General features: G+C 44.6%; 1 protein-coding gene across 2 annotated transcripts; it reads left to right on the top strand.

Moving 5' to 3' along the window:
• Positions 1 to 1,804: 1,804 nt before the first annotated feature.
• LOC110090692 (guanylate-binding protein 1) lies at positions 1,805 to 16,515 on the top strand. Of its 2 annotated transcripts, XM_020814444.3 has the most exons (11): positions 1,805 to 1,970; positions 4,376 to 4,590; positions 5,869 to 5,996; positions 6,968 to 7,077; positions 8,271 to 8,470; positions 9,430 to 9,672; positions 10,577 to 10,857; positions 11,627 to 11,839; positions 13,154 to 13,256; positions 14,465 to 14,658; positions 15,107 to 16,515. In XM_020814444.3, the coding sequence occupies exons 2-11, from the start codon at positions 4,395 to 4,397 to the stop codon at positions 15,308 to 15,310; spliced, it is 1,872 nt and encodes a 623-aa protein (XP_020670103.3). In that variant the 5' UTR covers positions 1,805 to 1,970; positions 4,376 to 4,394; the 3' UTR covers positions 15,311 to 16,515. The 2 variants fall into 2 exon arrangements, with proteins under 2 accessions (XP_020670103.3, XP_072836202.2); XM_072980101.2 differs by lacking the exon at positions 4,376 to 4,590 and having other exon boundaries at positions 1,821 to 1,970.
• Positions 16,516 to 18,860: the final 2,345 nt, after the last annotated feature.

Raw genomic sequence — 18,860 nt, 5'->3', positions numbered from 1 at the left:
GCAGCCTCAGCATTGCTATTGTCGTTATTTTTATTGCTGGGTTGAGAAAGGAGACCTGCACTGAGGATTTTGGGCCTCTCATGCCAGAGTCACCTTAGCTGCCATTTTGTTAGGCTACAGCCCTTGAAACGCATGGGACCATGGCCTAAACATCTTGGTTTACTTTAGCCTCTGGCGTCCCTCAGTTTCTGAAGTCCCTGCTTGCAGGCTTCTTCCCATCTGTCACAGCTACTCGAGGAAAGTATTGCAGGGTGAGGGCGTGAAGGGCAAATGAGATGAAGCTACAAAGATCTAACAGTACGAACCTCCTTCTATGCCTCTAAACTGCAGTTTGCTGTGCAGGGAATTAGCAACTGAAATGTTTCATACCTGTCCTCAGGGAACGGCAACTGGCCACAGAGACAAGTTCATTGCGTCTCTAAAGTCCTAAACAGAGATCAAGGCTTTCTTGCACTTGACACATCTATTAACAACCCAGCTTGAGACAATATCTTACTGATATCATATAGTTGCCCCCCTCAGCCGTTGCTGGTCTGTTAGCATTTCTGTGTCCGTCCAATCCACATGGCATACAGTTTATCACCTTGGTTATAGCCTACAAGTAATTAATATGGATAGTCTCCTTCCTGTGTTCCTGAAGGCACTGCCACATCACCCGTTATCTCTCTGTCAACCTTGGCCATGACTCTCCCCCGCCACTGAGTCATATGTGAGGACAAAAGACCATTGCTCTCGTTTCTGAAGACCTACAAATAGTAGTAGGCATCCTTCAGTCTTGAGAGACTATGGTAACGTGCTCTGTATGGAGGTCTTGGAACAGCGTCTAGTGTGGCTGAGAAGGCCAGTTCGAGAGTAACACAATCCCTTCCACACCGAAGACAAATACAATCTGTCCCTGTCCAGATCCCTGATTTTGCTGCTTTCAGGACTGCCCCTTTGCCTCGGCCTGCTGGACAAGGGTCTCTTCAAATTGGGAGCGTCCATGATGCACCGCCTGCCTCCAGGCTGAACGCTGAGAGGTCAAGTTTTCTCATCTGTTGAGGTCCATTCCTGAGGCCTTCAGATCCCCCTTGCAGATATCTTTGTATCGCAGCTAGGGTCTCCCTCTGGGGCGATTTCCCTGCACTAATTCTCCATCCAGGAGATCTTTTGGAATCCGACCATCAGCCATTCTCATGACACCAAACTAGTGAATTACAACAACCATGAAAGGAATCTATTCCGTCCTTAAAGAGCCACTGCATTTTCTTTTCTTTTTGTTCTCCTCCCTTTTTTGGGGGACAGACACCACCACCAATAATAATAATAACACCCAACCACTTCCTGCTTATTGCACCCTGCAGCAGAGAGAGACGTTTCTCAGAAAGACGGCTCTGTGGGTCAGGATGACGTGGGAAGGGTTTTCCGGGGTGAAACTTGACCCTCAACTTTTCTGCACGTCCGGAGGTTGCAAAAAAAAAGGGGGGGATAAAGACTTCCCACGCTGAGCCTTCAACTGAACGAGAGCTTCAGTGGCTCCTTTCCTGGGGAGATCCTTCTTAGGTGCGGGAATCTGCAGGGAAGGCGCTGGCGCGCCATTCCTTCCGAGGCTCGAGCGCATTTTCCTAGAAAAGGAGGAGGATGCCGGATCCTTTCCCCCTCTTCTGCCCTTCAACCGGGTTCCAACAGCGAATGGTTTCATCTGCTCAGAAGAGAGCTGATTTCCCGGCAGTGGGTTGCATTGCTTCCTATTTTTGGAAGGCAGACTCCCTACTTTCACTTTCGATCTCCAGCTGTTTAGCAGCCGACCTATGCGCGCGAGGCGGGGCTGATGGATTTCCTGCCCGGGTTCCTGTAGGAGAATAGCCGGCTTCGGACACTCGCTTGCTCGCCCAAACACCAAAGTTGCAAAGCCTAACCCAGCTTGTGGGACGTTATCCCCACGATACGCAACTTCCAGGAGATCTTGACTGTCCGTCATCCTCCAGAAGGTAAGCCGATCGTGGTGTAAAAGGGTCAAGACATCATCTGAACTGCATGAAGATGCCAGCTGTTCTTTTATGGGTATGTTCTCGTGGGTAGGTTTAGAATGGAAATGAATGTCCTTCCATGGAAGGAGTAGGATTATCTTATTTAGTTCCCAGCCTGACTGACACAGGAAATGTGAATTTACTTTAAAAAAACACAACAACCCACAATTTTCCATTATAGCAGCTCCTTGCTTTGTGTTTCCCCAGGAGTTAAAATACAGTAATGCTCCACAGAATGGAGCATGTAATATTGTTGTAGACAAACATGCCAGCTTGTTAAAGTTATGATGTTTTGGATGTTTTTATGATGTTTGTTATATTATGTTTTTATCATGTATGTAAGCCGCCCTGAGTAGACTTTGTCTAGGGGGGCGGGGTAAAAAGCTAATAAAAGTAAAGTAAAGTAAAGTTTTTCCTCCTCCTTTGCTTTTGCTGGGCTGGGCAGAAAGAAGTGGGGGTGGGTTGATTCCCAGAAGCCGGTCATCCGGAGGAGGAAGGGTTAAGTCTTCTCTGCTTTGCTTTTGGTTTATCCATGTGTTATGCAACCAACAACAGGATGGAACTGGGAGGGCAGTTTTCAAGACTGAGATGAGCAACGAGTGGGTCTTCAGGTGTTCTACTCCAGTTCCCATCAGCCCCAGCCAGTGTGGCCATTATCCTGGGATGTTGGAAGTCTGTAGCCAAGAAAAGCAAGAGGACTGTGGGTCTTAGTATCTCATTTAAGAACAGGAAATGCCTCTCCCCCCCCCCAATAGAGGTATTTTGTGCATTGCCACAGATTAAGATTTTCGGAATTAAAACTCAAACGATCATCCAAATAAAACTGATTGAGTGATACTCCAAAAAAAAAAAAAAATTAAATCTGTGTAAAATGGACATTTCCAGAGAAGTGGGCGTGGTGGTAGTCTCTGTTGTGTTGGCAAAAGAAGAGGAAAAAAGAAGGGAAAAGCTTCAGAGGATGGGTGTTTCACACAGAGACACCCATTTTATCCATGGGGAAGAGAGAGAAAGGAAAGGGGGGGAAGAGGAAAAATATTGTAGCACTTTAAAGATTTAGCAGTGTAATATCCGCCTGAGTTTTCTGTGGATCACAGTCCACTTTCTAAGGCTTCACTGATCCACCAAAGCAGAATATGAAATAAGACAATTTTTTAAAATGTTACAATGTTATGTTTCCCCATCTTTTGTTTGTTTCTTGATAACAGATTGAATGTATATCTCTTTTTCTAGTTTGCTTGTCAATATTGGCCTCAGAACTGCATGCATACCTTGCAACCAGACAAACAAAGATCTCCTTGGGTACACAGACCTGAGATACGGAGCAGCTTATGTTTAACAAGGGTGGAACCTAGTTTGTTATTGTCCCACATCCTCTTTACCCTCATTTTAGAACTGCAGAGATGGAAGGCACCCTATGGATCATCAAATCCACCCCCTATCAAGGAGGCACAGTGGGGATTTGAACCTCGGGCTCCACAGCCAGAGACCTAAACCACTGAGTTATCTAGCAGTTCACACTAGGCTATCTGTAGCCCATCTCACTCCTGCCTGCTTCCTTATCTGAGATGGAGGGTTGGGGCCCTGGCGGAGTTCCCTCTTATGAAATTCCCTTTGTAACAGTAAATGTGATCGAACACAAGGGAACAAGGCGTTGCTTCCTGTCTTCAGTGGTGAGAAAACATATGTCCCTCACTCCCTGGTTCCTATCCAAATACTGGGAATCTGAAGTTCATTTCCTGCTGGCTTAACACAATGATGGGCACCTTGAAATGTCAATCCACCGGGATTGAACTCAGGTTGTGAATAGAGTCTTGGCTGGAGTACAGTGGTGCCTCGCTTAACGATTGCCCCGCATTACAACAAAACTGCATTACGACAATCTTTTTGTGATCGCAATTGTGATCGCAAAACGATGGTCTAAATGGTTTTTTTTTTCACTTTGCGATGATTGGTTCCCTGCTTCGGAAAACGACGATTTCAAAACAGCTCATCAGCAGTTTCAAAATGGCTGCCGGGTAAACAAAATGGCTCCCCGCTGTTTTCTGGGACGGATTCCTCGCAAGACAGGCAATGAAAACGACTGCCCTATGGAGGATCTTCGCTGGACAGTGAGTTTTGACCCCACTGGAACGCATTGAAAGGGTTTCAATGTGTTTCAATGTTTTGTTTTGTTTTTGCTTTACAATGTTTTCGCTCAACGGCGATTTTCCTGGAACGGATTATCGCCGTTAAGCGAGGCACCACTGTACTGCAATTTAACCACTGAGCCATGAGGCACACACACACAAACCCATCCAAATGTACACTTCTGTTCGGTTAGTGTCATCGTAGCCTTTGTTATGGGCTTGGCTGTTTCTCTTCCACAGATCATCCGTCTTGGACGCCATGGTGTCTGAAGTTGCTCACATGGCAGCTCCTGTCTGCCTGATTGAGAACAGACCAGACGGGACCCTTGTGATTCGAGAAAAGGCTGCCGCGTCCCTTGCACAGATCCGCCAGCCGGTGGTGGTGGTGGCCATCGTGGGCCTGTACCGCACTGGCAAGTCCTACCTCATGAACAGACTTGCCGGGAGGAGAAAAGGTGGGGCGTGTGTTTCTCAAATACTACCTCATCCCGTAGAGAAAAGGGATTGCATTTGGCTGCTTAACATCCTGTCGTCCTGTCGGGAATAAGGAGGTGATCTCCAGCACAGTTTTGTGCTTAACCGAGGGAGAAAAGAGCAGGAAGAAATATTATTAGAACTAATAATACAGTAGCAACAACCATAGCAATATTATATATAACAATACTGTATACTGTATATGTTTGTATGTGTGTTTATATGATATGATACGATGTTTTTTAGTCGTGTCCGACTCTTCGTGACCCCATGGACCAGAGCAGGCCAGGCCCTCCTGTCTTCCCCTGCCTCCTGGAGTTGGGTCAAATTCATGTTGGTTGCTTTGATGACCCTGTCCAGCCATCTCCTCCTCTGTCGTCCCCTTCTCCTCTTGCCTTCACACTTTCCCAACATCAGCGTCTTTTCCAGGGAGTCTTCTCTTCTCATGAGATGGCCAAAGTACTGGAGCTTCAGCTTCAGGATCTGTCCTTCCAGTGAGCACTCAGGGTTGATTTCCTTCAGAATGGATAGGTTTGTTCTCCTTGCAGTCCAGGGGACTCTCAAGAGCCTCCTCCAGCACCACAATTCAAAAGCATCAATTCTTCAGCGGTCAGCCTTCTTTATGCTCCAGCTCTCACTTCCACACATCGCTACTGGAAAAACCATAGCTGTGATGATACTATATTACAATAGTAATATATTTTACATGTACACTGCCCAAAATAGTACCATGTATTAATGGGGTGGTATATAAATCCTGAAACATAAATCTGACCTAACTCGGGAAGGCAGTGGAAGACAGGAGGGCCTGGCGTGCTCTGGTCCGTGGGGTCACGAAGAGTCCGACATGACTTAATGACTAAACAACAACGACAACATAAATCTCAGACATAAAACCCCCCGAACATTAGTGTACATGGAGCATTGATAGGATGCAACCAAAACGATGGCATCATGCTCAAAGGTCTTACAATTTAAATTTTGTTAGAAAGCAAGCACACATAGGATCAACATGAGCAAATACAATCAAACTCTCTTCATGTCTTTAGTGTTAATTTACAGGAATTGTTTCACATCGGGATAGGCCATAGAAGTTAAGGCTAACTAGCTGAGCAGTTGAAGAAGTCTTAAAGCCTGCTGTTAGATGTGATTATCCAGAAGTAGGTCTTGGTGAGTTCAGTGAATATTAGCTCCGAGGAACCGTGCCCGAGATTTCAGCCTCTGAATTTTCTCTGAATCGGTGTGTGTTCCTCCCGCAGGTTTCTGCTTGGGTGCCACGGTGCAGGCGATGACCAAAGGCATCTGGATGTGGTGCCTTCCTCATCCCCAGAAGCAGGGCTGCACACTGGTGCTGCTGGACACAGAGGGGTTGGGTGACGTAGGGAAGGTGAGTAGGGGGAGATGATGACCATGCACAGGGAGTGGCGCTGGGACCAGTATCCTCAAATGGAGCCTTGTGAACAGATATAATAATCCGGTGGTACCGGTAGTGCCTGAGTATGTGTACAGTGGTGTCTCGCAAGACGAATGCCTCACCAGACGAAAAACCCGCAAGACGAATTTTTTTTTGCGATCATGTTGGTGACTCACAAGATGGCTTCTTCTATGGCCGTGCTTCGCAAGATGATTTTCCCCCGCAAGACCGATGCCTCGCAAGACAAAAAATAATTCATTCATCTTGCGAGGTTTCCCATAGGAATACATTGCAATGCATTCCTGTGGGAAACCGCTTTTCGCAAGACGAAAATTTTGCAAGACGGTGCTACTCGCGGAACGAATTACTTTCATCTTGCGAGGCACCACTGTACATCAATAGACTTGTGGGTTATGTGACATCAGTGTGGTCTTCCATCATTCCTGTAGCTGAAGCTGCTGAGAACTGGAGTCTTGCAAACTCTAGAGAGCTTGACAAAGAGAGCTTGATTTCACAAATCAGAATGAAATTGGGTTTATATTTGAATTGAACTTTGAAATTCTCAGGTTTCTTTGTTCCTGTTTTGCTACTAACCATTTTACAGGAACTTGAAGAGGCTGAGTGGTGGTAGCAGAGCAGGTACATGCCAAACTAAAATAAGCAACCATATTCTGTGCTGGGGTGGGAATTGTTCACAAATAGTGGAAATACTCACAACTGTAGCCAAACATTAAATCTTCCAAATTCACCCCGGGGTGGCATGTGATTTGCATTTAATTCAGATCGTTCCTTCAGCCAGACAACACCCTAAGGAATGTGTTTGGCTTTATATTTACAGATCCCAGATAAACAATTTACAGGGGTGCGGGACAGAGATCTTAGGGAGATCTCTGGTGGGTTCAGTTTGGAATGTGAGAGCTTTAAAGTTCCTGTCTCTCTTTCAGGCAAACACACAGAATGATTCCTGGATCTTTGCACTGGCCATTTTGCTGAGCAGCACCTTTGTATATAATAGCATGGGTACCATTGATGAAAATGCTTTGGAGAAGCTGCAGTATCCTTCCTGGGCAACAGAATTTACAGCTAGTCCAATTTGGGTAGATTGGTGTAATGGACAGCGGGTATATAGGTGGCTATCTTAAGTGCCACTTAAAGAGAGACAGAACTTTAAATGTAAGAGTAAGCAGGCAATCGGACAAACATAGAGCACACTACTATTTGGTTTACTTTTGGTGTGGTTTGGTTCATCCTATTTTTTTTTTTGGTGGTCACGTGTTTTAAGTAAGAGTAATCTATCCCTTTTGTGAGCTGTTCCTCTCCTTTCTGGCACAGCGCTAGGGGTGCACTTTATTTGGTGTAATTAGGAACCCTCCTGATTATCCCATTTTGCAGTTGTGCAGTTGCTTAATTCTCTCTCAAATAGAGCTGAGGGCAGTGTTCTCTTTGGTGACAACCCTGTGACTTATGCAGTGGGTTGTGATGGTAGAAGGGATGGTGAAGAAACCCTCTCCTCTACTTTCTTTACAATTTTAAAAACCTATTCTCCAAAAAATGATGTGTCGTTATTTGAGATACAACAAAGTATTAATATATAAGGTTGATGTATTGCTGTAGCGCTATGCCACTTACTAAATTTAGCACATGGAATGACAGTCACAGCAAAAGATGGGGAAAGGGCAGGGGAGAGGCATCAGTAATTGAGAGGGGGAGAAATTGGAGTCAGCTGAAGTGCTGTCTGGATCCTTTTCACAGGAGAAGAAATAGCTCCCATGTAAATGGAAGGATCACTCAAGTGCAGTATAAAATAGATTGCACTGCGAACAATAGTCTGTTAAACATGACCCAGATCACTCCAAATTCGCCTGTCTAGTCACACCCTCGGTAAGGAAAAATCCCCTTTCCTGACTACTGTGGATGATGGGCTGCCTGAGAGAATGCCAAGTGAGGTATGGTAATACGAGTCCTTGGAAATGCAGAGCATCCATGGCTATGTCTCTTGCTAAGCAAGAAGTGGAAGGGAACTCCAAAGGAAAAGCTTTCCAAGTTTCTGTAGATGCTGCTCTAACTAAATCAAAATCGGGAGATGTGGTGAGCAAATTCCTCTTGACACCTGCTCAGAGGTGCCCTTCGGGCTAGTAGCCTTGGCCCACAAGATGGGCTCCGAAACAGCTTTGGCAAAGGTATGTTTCTGGAGCAGTTCAGATTGCAAGGCTCAACTATAGCATTCTCGTCCTTAACAATGCCCAGTTACGTTACTGAGCTGACCAAAAAAATTAGAACAAAATCTTCCCCCGTGCTTAGTCACGAGGACGAGGATTCTGCTGAATTTATCCGGTTCTTCCCGGCCTTCATCTGGGCCGTGCGGGATTTCACGTTGGCGCTGGAAATCGACGGATGCCTGGTCAGCGATGATGGGTACCTGGAGAATGCCTTGAAACTGCAGAAAGGTGAGTAGAAAATAAAAATGGAACACGTATAATTAGAAAGAGAATCACTGTACTGTCTTACTTCAGAACAGATCCGTTTGTGTGCTGTCTTGTCTTTCCCCTTAGTTCCAGTTTCCCCTTATTGATCTCGAAGTTGATAGCCAACATTCCCTGCTTTGCAGGAGTATATTAAAGAACGTTCTGGGTGTAGCTGCCACTGATGGTGGTCCAGATGCACGGAGCATGGTTGAATGTCTCTAAACAATCCATTGTGCTGGAGCACTTCTCCAACCGCTTTTGGTGGGCTCCACCTTCCAGTGGGAATGAATAAACAAACCAGGGATTGCCTACCATGAGATTCAATCAAAATTCCCTGCCTTGTCTTTCTGACTCAGCAAGCCAGATTCATGGAGCTGGAAGAGGCCTGTCGGTCCATCAGATCCTTGCTCAATGCAGGAATCCAAGTTAAAGTGCATCTGACAGATGAGTGTCTAACTTCCTCTTGAATGCCTCCAGTGCTGGAGTGCTCATCGCCTCCCAAGATAATTGTTGTCCTGCTTTAACAGTTAGGTTTTTCGTGATATTCTACCAAAATCTGGCTTCCTGTAACTTGAGCCCATTGTTATGTCTGCTGCACTCTGGAAAGATTGAGGACACATCCTACCCCTTCTCTATATGGCAACCTTTCAAATATTCGAACAGTGCTATCCTGTCTCTTTTCTCAAGGCTAAACATGGCCAGTTCTTTTAGTCTTTCCTCCTAAGGCTTGGTTTCCAGTTCCCTGATCATCCATCTGAAGCTGTTCAGATTTGTGTGCCTCCTTCTTAAAATGAATGACCTGTTCTTGTGTAGCTTGTGCTAGCCAGCCTGGTTGAAACCAACAAGGATTTAGATATCATGATAAGCCAGGGTTGTGTTTCAAATTTGTTGGTGGAGCAAAACCATCAAAATGTTCTCTTTCCCCCCCCATTCTTCCTCAGGGGACACAGAGCAAGTCACGAAGAGCAACATGCCTCGTATCTGCATCCGCCATTTCTTTCCTTCCCGGAAATGTTTCACTTTTGACCGTCCAACTAATAGGAGGAATTTGTCTAGATTGGAGGAGCTGGAAGAAGATGAACTGGAGGAAGAGTTCTTGGAACCCATGAACCGTTTCTGCCAACATGTCTGGGGGACATCCCGACCCAAGATGGTCCCAGGGGGGCACGTGGTGACTGGATCAAGTAAGGAAAGTTCCTGAAAGGTTGAAGGTTATTTGCACGGGAGGGGGCATTAAGAAAAATGTGTCAACAGTGGAACATATTAGCACTCTTTATGCATTCAATGAGCTTTTTGGTCCTCTTCAGTACTTTTCTGTTACCTCTTTCACACTTGGAATAGAGTCTGAGATAGCTTTGTCAAGTCAAGAGTCTTCAGAAAGAAGATCTTGGATGGAAGAAACTTTTGTTCAGCCTTGCCAAGGAATATTACGACATCTTTGTGCATATTCTGGGCTCATTCAGTTCTACAGTGGTGCCTTGCTTGACAACGTTAATTCGTTCCAGCAAAATCGCTGTAGAGCGGAAACATCGTCAAGCGAAATAAAAAAGCCCATTGAAATGCATTGAAAACCGTTCAATGCGTTCCAATGGGCTGAATACCGGCTTGTCCAGCAAAGATCCTCCATACGGCGGCCGTTTTCTGGTACCTATTAAGCGAAAAATCAGTCCTAAAAAAGCGGGGGGCCATTTTCTTCAGCTGGTGGCCATTTTGAAACCCGACGATCAGCTGTTTGCTGATCATTGTAAAGCGAAAATTGGTTCCCGAAGCAGGGAACCGATCATTGTGAAATGAAAAAAAAACTCATTTAAACCATCATTTTGCGATCGCAAAAGCAATCACAAAACGTCAACGTTAAGTGGATTCATCGTCCAGCGGGGTAATCGTACAGCGGGGCACGACTGTATTGTTCCAGGAAAACTAGTCTGCAGATATGCATAATGCGGGCCTGGCTTGCTTGCTGATGTAGACAAACATTTAAAGGGCATCTGGGGAATAGAAGATTCTCTCTCTCAGTTGCAAATCGAAGTGTGCCTTCTTGTTCTACAATCTATCATCCTCTGACTTCACCAGTCCTTCTCTTTCCAGTGCTTGTGAACCTGATGAAGACCTACGTGGACGCTATCAACAACGGGCAGGTGCCCTGCCTGGAAAACGCAGTGGTGGCCCTATCAAAAATTGAGAATTCAGCTGCTGTGTGTGAAGCCATCTCCTATTATGAAGAGCAGATGCAGAAGCACTTGAAATTGCCCACCAACACTGTCGAAGAACTGCTGGAGGTGCACAAAGTGTGTGAGAGGGAGGCTGTGGCTAAATTCATGGCCCAAGCCTTTCTGGACAACCTTAAAACGTATCAAGAGGAACTTCAGGTATTTCATTCTTGTGCCTCATTGATTGAAAAGGAGACAAATGGGGTGATCCAAAGACTTGTCTGAATCCTTCTCACAGGAGAGAAAAAAACATTGATCAGTGTTTATGGAAGGATTTTGCTCCCCAAGTGAGGGATAAAACAGATTGCGGTAAAGGTGGGAACCTGTTAAGTATGAACCAGATTGCTCCAGTCTCCCCACTCTGGATGTACCCACGGTTTCAAACTGATTCAGATTTGTAATGTAAATGAGACAAAGCTTGCCACAGTAACAAGGGCAAGGAAAAAAAGCATACTATTACAGTAGTGCCTCACTAGACGATGATAATCCATTCCACTGAAATCGCTGTTTAGCGAAATCATTGTCTAGCGAAAAGCATTTCCCCATTGGAATGCATTGAAACCTGTTTAATGCATTCCAATGGGGAAGTATTGTCGTTGTCTAGCGAAGATCGCCATAGGAAAGCCGCTTTGAGAACCGCCGATCAGCTGTTTAAATCACTGTCTTGCGAAGCTTTGGTCCCGAAAACACCTGTTTGCGAGCGTGGAGGGAGCTGTCAAAATTGTTGTCCAGCAAAAATCGGTTTGCAAAGCAGGGACCAAACATTGTCCAGTGAAATTCCCCCATAGGAATCACTGTTTTGCGAATCACTATAGCGATCCCAAAAAGTCAATGTCTAGCGAAAAAACTGTCATGCGGGGTAACTGTCTAGCGAGGCACCACTGTACACAGTGCATTTCTGATGCCTGGATTTGTTTTGTCTTGGTAGGAAAAACTGAATCAGAAGTTGGAGGAGTTCTGCCAGAAGAATAAGGAAATTTCTCTCGACCGGTGCCGTGCTGTACTTTTGGATCTTTCCCAAGAACTGAAAGAGGGGGTCCACTTGGGATTATACTCTGTGCCCGGTGGCTACAAGAAGTTCATGGAGAAACGACATGAAATAGAAGAGAAATATCATTTGGTACCAGGCAAAGGAATTCAGGTTGGGCAGTCTGACTAGTTCTTAAGCTTTGAGTCAATACATGATGATATAACTGAATTGCTATTTTCCACTTTGCAAGCATGTTGGGTTGGGCTGATTTTTCACATAAAGTCATTCATCAGCTTAAAACTTTTCATGTCAACTCCTCCATACATTCCATTGATTGTAGTCTGTTGTGAACCGCCCGGAGGGGCCTTTGGCCAATTAGGGGGGGTGTATACAGAATGAATGAATGAATGAATGAATGAATGAATGAATGAATGAATGAATGAATGAATGAATGAATGAATGAATGAATGAGCAGGGCTACTCTAGTTGCAACTTATTATTGGATTTTAGTCATTCAGGCCCAATTCGAAGCTTCAGAGGTGCTGGGGAAAATTACAGCAGTCCAAAAGTACTGTTCACAAAGCCCTCTGCATGCATATTGATCTGCAGGGAGTAGCTGACCCCTTTTGATTGTTCACACATGACAACAAGGGGAACACGGGATGGGAAGAAGTATGAGTCAAAGGAGAAAGGTAAAGGTAAAGGTTCCCCTTGACAATTTTTTGTCCAGTCGTGTCCGACTCTAGGGGGCGGCGCTCATCCCGCTCTTCAAGCCATAGAGCCAGCGTTTGTCCGAAGACAATCTTTCCATGGTTACATGGCCAGTGTGATTTAGACACGGAACGTTGTTTACCTTCCCACCGAGATGGTACCTATTTATCTACTTGCATTTGCATGCTTTCGAACCGCTAGGTTGGCGGGAGCTGGGACAAGTGACGGGCGCTCACTCCGTCGCGTGGATTCGATCTTACGACTGCTTGGTCTTCTGACCCTGTAGCACAGGCTTCTGCGGTTTAGCCCACAGCGCCACCACGTCCCCGAGTCAAAGGAGAAGCTGTTGGATAATCTTTCCCTGGAGCTAAAAATAAACAATATTTGTTTGAAATGTGTTCCTGAAGGAGAGCTTTGTGAATACCCTGGGTTGGCAGAAAGATTAAGAAGTGGGTTACATAAATCAATTCAAGCCTGAACTGTCTCTAGAATGTAAAATGTTGAAACTGAGACTGTTTTGTTTTGTGAGAAGGAAGGATTGTCTGGAGAAGACAATCTCTCTGTCTCCTCAAAGGCTTGAATCTGCAGGAGCTGAGCAGAGTTTTTGAGGGAGATCTGTGATTTCGCTGGGTTGCCATGAGTCAGAAGCAACTGGACGCCACACAACAGCGTATATGTATATCAAACTTGAGTTTTGGTTACTGATATGATTTTACAGTTGGTTTCTTCGTCTTCAGGTTTCATTAATCTCTTTTGTTTCCGATCCTTTATCAGGCTGAAGAAGCTCTCAGAGAGTTCCTGAAATCCAAGGAATCGGAAGCAAACGCTATCCTGCAAATGGACAAGACTCTGAGCGATAAAGAGAAAGAAATTGAAGGTGCAGATCTGATCAGACAGACCTCACGTTTTACAAATGATACTGACCCCCAATTACATGCTTCCCAAAACTTAGCAAAAGCTTTTAAGCGGAACATAAATAATAAGGGTGCAGGCAACCTGAAGAATATGTCCAAGGCAGTGGTTCAAGGTCTGGATGTGTTCCCAAAGAACAGGTCTGTCTGTGTTAGACTTTCTGCTTTCTAGCCTTTGAGGTTGGTGGTATTTTGGAGCAAAGCCTGAAGATGGTCCCCTTTGGCTGTTCTGTTCCATTCGTTTATAGGTCAGAAAATGTATCACATTCACACCTTAGAGCACCTTGCTGGGCTATATAACACTCCTGGACCTCTTTTAGCTGTAAGGTATTCAACCAGGGTATGAGAGTATGGGGAAATACATCATATTTTGGACCCTTTACATGATTTCCTTGCACCAAAGCTGTGTCGTTTTGGTTCAGCTGCAGCGCTTCTGCTTTTTAGGGCCAGGCAGGAGTGATTCCCCAATAGATGGGTTGCTTTGAGAGTGGTTCCTAAAAGTGACCCTTTCTGGTGCAATCAGAGGCACCCCTTTCCTACTGTCCAGTAACACCCTTAGTCTGCATTTAGCAAAAGTTGTCTTAGCTTGTGTGGACCATAAAAGGAAGGTACAGTCGTGCCCCGCTTGATGATTACCCCGTTTAACGATGAATCCGCTTCATGATGATGTTTTTGTGATCGCAAAAGTGATCGCAAAATGATGTTTGAATGAGGTTTTTTCGCTTAGCGATGATCAGTTCCCTGCTTTGGGAACTGATTTTTCGCTAAATGATGTTTTTTCAACAGCTGATTGGCGGTTTTCAAAATGGCTGCCGGCTCTCAAAATGGCCCCCCGCTGTTTTTAGGAGGCATTTTTCGCAAGTTAGGCACTGGAAAATGGCCGCCCTATGGGGGATCTTCGCTTTACAATGAGGTATTTCGCCCATTAGAATGCATTAGCCGGTTTCTAATGCATTCTAATGGGCTTTTTAATTTCGCTTGTCAAGGATTTCGCTTAACAGCGATTTCAACGGCATGGATTATCCTCATCAAATGAGGCACCACTGTATGGGGAGATCTTTCTGAAATGGGTATTAAAATCATTATATATAGTTGGCCCTTCCTGTCGTTCACGTTGCTTTCATTCTAGACTGCTAGCAGGTAAGGTTGGCTCTTCGTTCCCTTTTCTCCCCAGCCCAGCGGGCTCAAGCTGAAGCAGCCCAAATGCAGCAGAAGATGTTAGAACAGGAACAGATCCGGCTGAAGCAAATGATGGAGGATCAGAAGCGCAGCCATGATGAGCAGTGCCAGCTGCTGAGGGAGCACATGGAGAAAGAGAAGAAGAAGATGGAAGAGGAAACTGATCGGATATTGCAGCATAAGCTACAGGTAATGAGCACTCAGCCAGGTGTCCATACACTTGGATGCCGTACTATGCATAAATTTTGTGTAGCTGTTGACACTCACTTCTCAGCTAAATCTAGCCTAGAGAAAGCCACCAGAGATTCTCCATTCACTGGAAATCTTGTAAATGACATTCTCACAATGTCCATGACCTCTTAGTTCAGGGAGCATAATTTCACAAGATCTAGAAACAGAATTGTATTTCATAGTAATTGAGATTTTGGTAAACTGAGCACAGGATGTTTCATTACATTTTCATGAGTTGTACAATAGCTACTGAGGATCGTAACTGTGATCATCAGTGCTTGGTGGCGAATGTGGTGTAGGCATTCCGGTCTGAAGCTGGCCTGTTTATGTCCCGTGTTGACGTAGACTGGTGCCAGTCCCTAACAAACGGTTCCATCAGTCTTGGTCCTGCGCTTGCTTTTTCCAGGAAGAAAAGAAGCTTCTGGAAGAAGGGTTTTATCAGAAGGCCAGACAGATGGAAGCTGAAATTCAACAGCTCAAGGAAGAAAAGAAGAATATATTTGTGGAAATCGCTGACAAAGTGTTGCCCCATGCAGTAGCTTTCGGAAGCCAGCTGATGGAGTATAAGCTGATGTCTCGTCACTTCAACACACAGCCGCCCAAAAAGTAGTGTCACCGTGGCATTGGGTTACCACATCACATCCTGGGTGATATCTTTGAATCCCTCTAGACCTTCCTGAAATGGCGATGGAGATGTAACTGTGAAAATATGTAAAAAGGGGTGGGTGCGTGCACATCTCTCCCCCTGTCGTATAAAGAAAGCCTTCCTTTGCATGTCTAGTTCTGACCCTGTGCTTAACAAAAGCGAACACATTGCTGAGCAGAAAGAAACGCCTCTCTTTTAGCTTCTGTCTTGAGCCCGGGGCTTTATCCTTAAAAATCACTTAGTATCAAAATATTCATTTTGCATTCCAGACGCCTGCATGGTGTTTTGTTTTAATTGTGTGTATGTGCACGTATCTATTTGTATATTAATCCTTTGCCTTATTAGTATTATGGAATCATAGAAAAGGGAAGTTGAAAGGGGTTTGTGAGGCCATCAAGTCCAACCCCCTGCTCAGGGCAGGAATACCATCCAAGCAGATCTGCCTGGGGATGTTCTAAGTTTCAGGGGGAAATATTCTCCTGCCTTAGGAGCAACCACAGAACCCCTCTAGGTTAGGGGAGTGGGAAAATATCTCAGGGTGCAATCCGAGGAAGAAATAGCACCCATTTGGGATCGTTTGTGGGCCACTCCAGTGTGAACAGTTTCCTGGCGATCACACAATGCACAGGAAATTGTGAACCAGCCTAACTCTGAGTGCCCAAGATGGATCGTTTTTGGTCCAGCAGCAGAGTTTCTCTTTTTGGAAGGGGCCCAGCTGGAGTGATCCCAGCACGGACAGAAAGGTCACTGTAAGGGAGATTGCTCCCAGCAAAGCAACCCTTTCACATATGATGGGACTCAATCCTTTCTTGTTGTCTGATTACACTCGTGGTTGGTTTTGACCTTTTCAGATTCTCACTGTTTTGGGACAAGGCTATCTGAAGGACTGTCTGGACTCGAATATCTGGTCTTCATCAGTCTGAGAGGCTCAGTTTGAGCACGTGGTTCTGAGCTCAGTTAAATTCACAGACACTAGATAACAGGATATTCCATGACAATTTTGTATTTTCAGAAGTCTGACCTCTCACTATTGGCCTTCCATAGTTCCGGTTTTCAAATGGATTCTGGTAATCCATTTGGTCTGAGTTGCTTGTAATTAAGATGCATTGCTGAATATATTAAAGATCTTGTCACAAGTGTGTTATTAAACTGGCATGTTATATTGCTCATTTTGCTTGTGCAGCCCATTTTTTTAACAATAGGGTAGCGATAGCTAGGATAGACCTGTTGAAATCAGCAGAATGTACTGTAGAGCATGTTTACACTGGCTGTTTTGGAGCAAGCTTGTACAAGCTAAGTAGTGTCACTCCAGGTTGCAGGGAGATGTAATATGCTGTTTGGTGCGATCCTCGCATCCAAATGTCATATTGGAGCTCAGGAGAGACTACTTGGTCTGTCTCCTTCCAATATCGTGAAGCGGCTTAATTAAGTGAGTCGCTTTGTGACACTGACAAGTGGAACACTTCCTCTGCTCCTTGGCAGAGGGGTGGGGAAAGTGAAAAAAATACCGTATTTTTCGTTCAATAAGACGCACCTTTCCATAAGACGCATCAATTTTTTAGGAGAAGAAAACTGGAAAATATAATCTGTTTTCTTCAATCTATAAGATGCACAGACTTTCTACCCCCCTGTTTTGTGGGAAAAAAGTGTGTCTTATGGTGCAAAAAATACGGTAAATAAATACTCTGATAGAATCCAGCTGAAACAGCACATCACTTAAAAACATAATATATCTTATTTGGTTTGTCTGGAGGGCCAGTTGAGAAAACTACCTGCACCCGTGGTAGTTCAATACATAATACAGTACAATAACCGTAACTTCTATTGAACAGTGACCTAGACCAGTCATTCTCAAACTTGGGTACCCAGATGTTCTTGGGACTGCAATTAAGAGAAATCCTGGCCAATACAGCAAGTGGTGAATTGCAGTCCAAAAACATCTGGGGACCCCAGTTTGAGAACGACTAACTTAGACAATGTATACTAAAAATTAAACACAAGGCATAACAGTGAAACCATATCGAAGCCATGTTCCCTTATTAATAAAGGGGAAAAAAGGAATTAACAGAGTGACTGCAATGCATATATGAGAAAGTGATAGTAAAGTTTAGTCTAAAAAAGTTGTTCCATGTGCCATGGTGGGTACTGGAGATTTTATGTGCAATATATGAAATGAAAGAAAACCATGTCTCATCAAAGTCATGATTTGTTTTATGTACACTTGCCTGGAGGATTTTGTGGGTTAATTCCTGTGCCAAAGCAATGCCCCATAATCATCTACACCAACCGTTTATGGTTCAGTTCTTTCTGTTCAGCCAACATCTGTCTAACTGTCATGATCAGGAAGGATTTGGGCCATTTTCGTTATCATTTTCCAAAAGGTTAAGTAATATCAAAAGAAGATTGAGGCCGGCTGTTGGTTTGCAATAATGGATATTACATTGTTCCAAAATTTTCTAAATTTGGTGATATAGCCACCATGTGTGCATGTGTGCCGATCTCCCCACATCCCCTCCGACACAATTTAGTGGATCCCCCCCATTGATATGGGTCAATTTAAGAGGCATTAGATACCACCTGTAAATAATTTTTAAAGTAGCCTCCCTCAAGTTTCCTGAGACAGACAATGGTCTTTGTGTCCATTTTAGCATTTATGCGCCATTAAGCATGGTACATTATATGCCTCTGGAAATCAAATTCTTTTCCCAGTCAAAGCGACCCTCACTTTTCTCTTACCTGTGCAGCCAACACATGCAGAGTTCCAAATTATTAATAATTACTGTTCCTGGAAACAGGGTGTTATATGTAAAATGAACATATTGCATACTGTATTTTTATTCAATGTAGTCTGGTTGGTGACAGGCCATTTTAGAGTAAGGAAGAAATAGAAAAAGGCAGAAAAGCTGCTGTCCTGCACTGCCCTCGTGTGGGCACAATCCAGGATGGTGCTTGGCTGCACATGGTTGTGAACTGGGTCTGGAGGTTGGGATGTTGTCTTGTTGTTTAGTCATTAAGTCGTGTCTGACTCTTCGTGACCCCATGGACCAGAGCATGCCAGGCCCTCCTGTCTTCCACTACCTCCCGGAGTTGGGTCAAATTCATGTTGGTTGCTTTGGTGACACTTGCCTAATTATCTCGTCCTCTGTCGTCCCCTTCTCTTGCCTTCACACATTCCCAACACCAGGGTCTTTTCCAGGGAGTCTCCTCTTCTCATGAGATGGCCAAAGTACTGTAGCGTCAGCTTCAGGATCTGTCCTCCCAGTGAGCACTCAGGGTTGATTTCCTTCAAAATGGATAGGTTGATGTTGTCTTAGGAAGATCTAAAATGATTGCCACCTACATTGTTCCAGCTGCTGGATCTTTCTACAGTTCTGTCTTCTTTCTTTGGGCCAGACTACTTCCTGGGGTTTCTTAAATAAATTCAGTCTTGATATATGTTGGTATAAAATATCAGCCTTGAGAGAGACTCATAAATAAACAGCTCTATTAAAATTAAGAGACAGCCTGCCTGCGA

This window comes from Pogona vitticeps, chromosome 9 (assembly GCF_051106095.1).
Source record: "Pogona vitticeps strain Pit_001003342236 chromosome 9, PviZW2.1, whole genome shotgun sequence".
In the NCBI taxonomy this organism is placed as follows: domain Eukaryota; kingdom Metazoa; phylum Chordata; class Lepidosauria; order Squamata; family Agamidae; genus Pogona; species Pogona vitticeps.
This window is presented reverse-complemented; position numbering and strand designations above follow the sequence as displayed.

What these genes read in the sequence shown, in the direction of transcription:
- LOC110090692 (XM_020814444.3), top strand. Translation starts at nt 4,395, where the DNA reads ATGGTGTCTGAAGTTGCTCACATGGCAGCTCCTGTCTGCCTGATTGAG. An exon ending in TACCAGGCAAAGGAATTCAG is followed by an intron (nt 11,840 to 13,153) that starts GTTGGGCAGTCT and finishes ATCCTTTATCAG; the next exon opens with GCTGAAGAAGCTCTCAGAGA. An exon ending in TATTGCAGCATAAGCTACAG is followed by an intron (nt 14,659 to 15,106) that starts GTAATGAGCACT and finishes TGCTTTTTCCAG; the next exon opens with GAAGAAAAGAAGCTTCTGGA.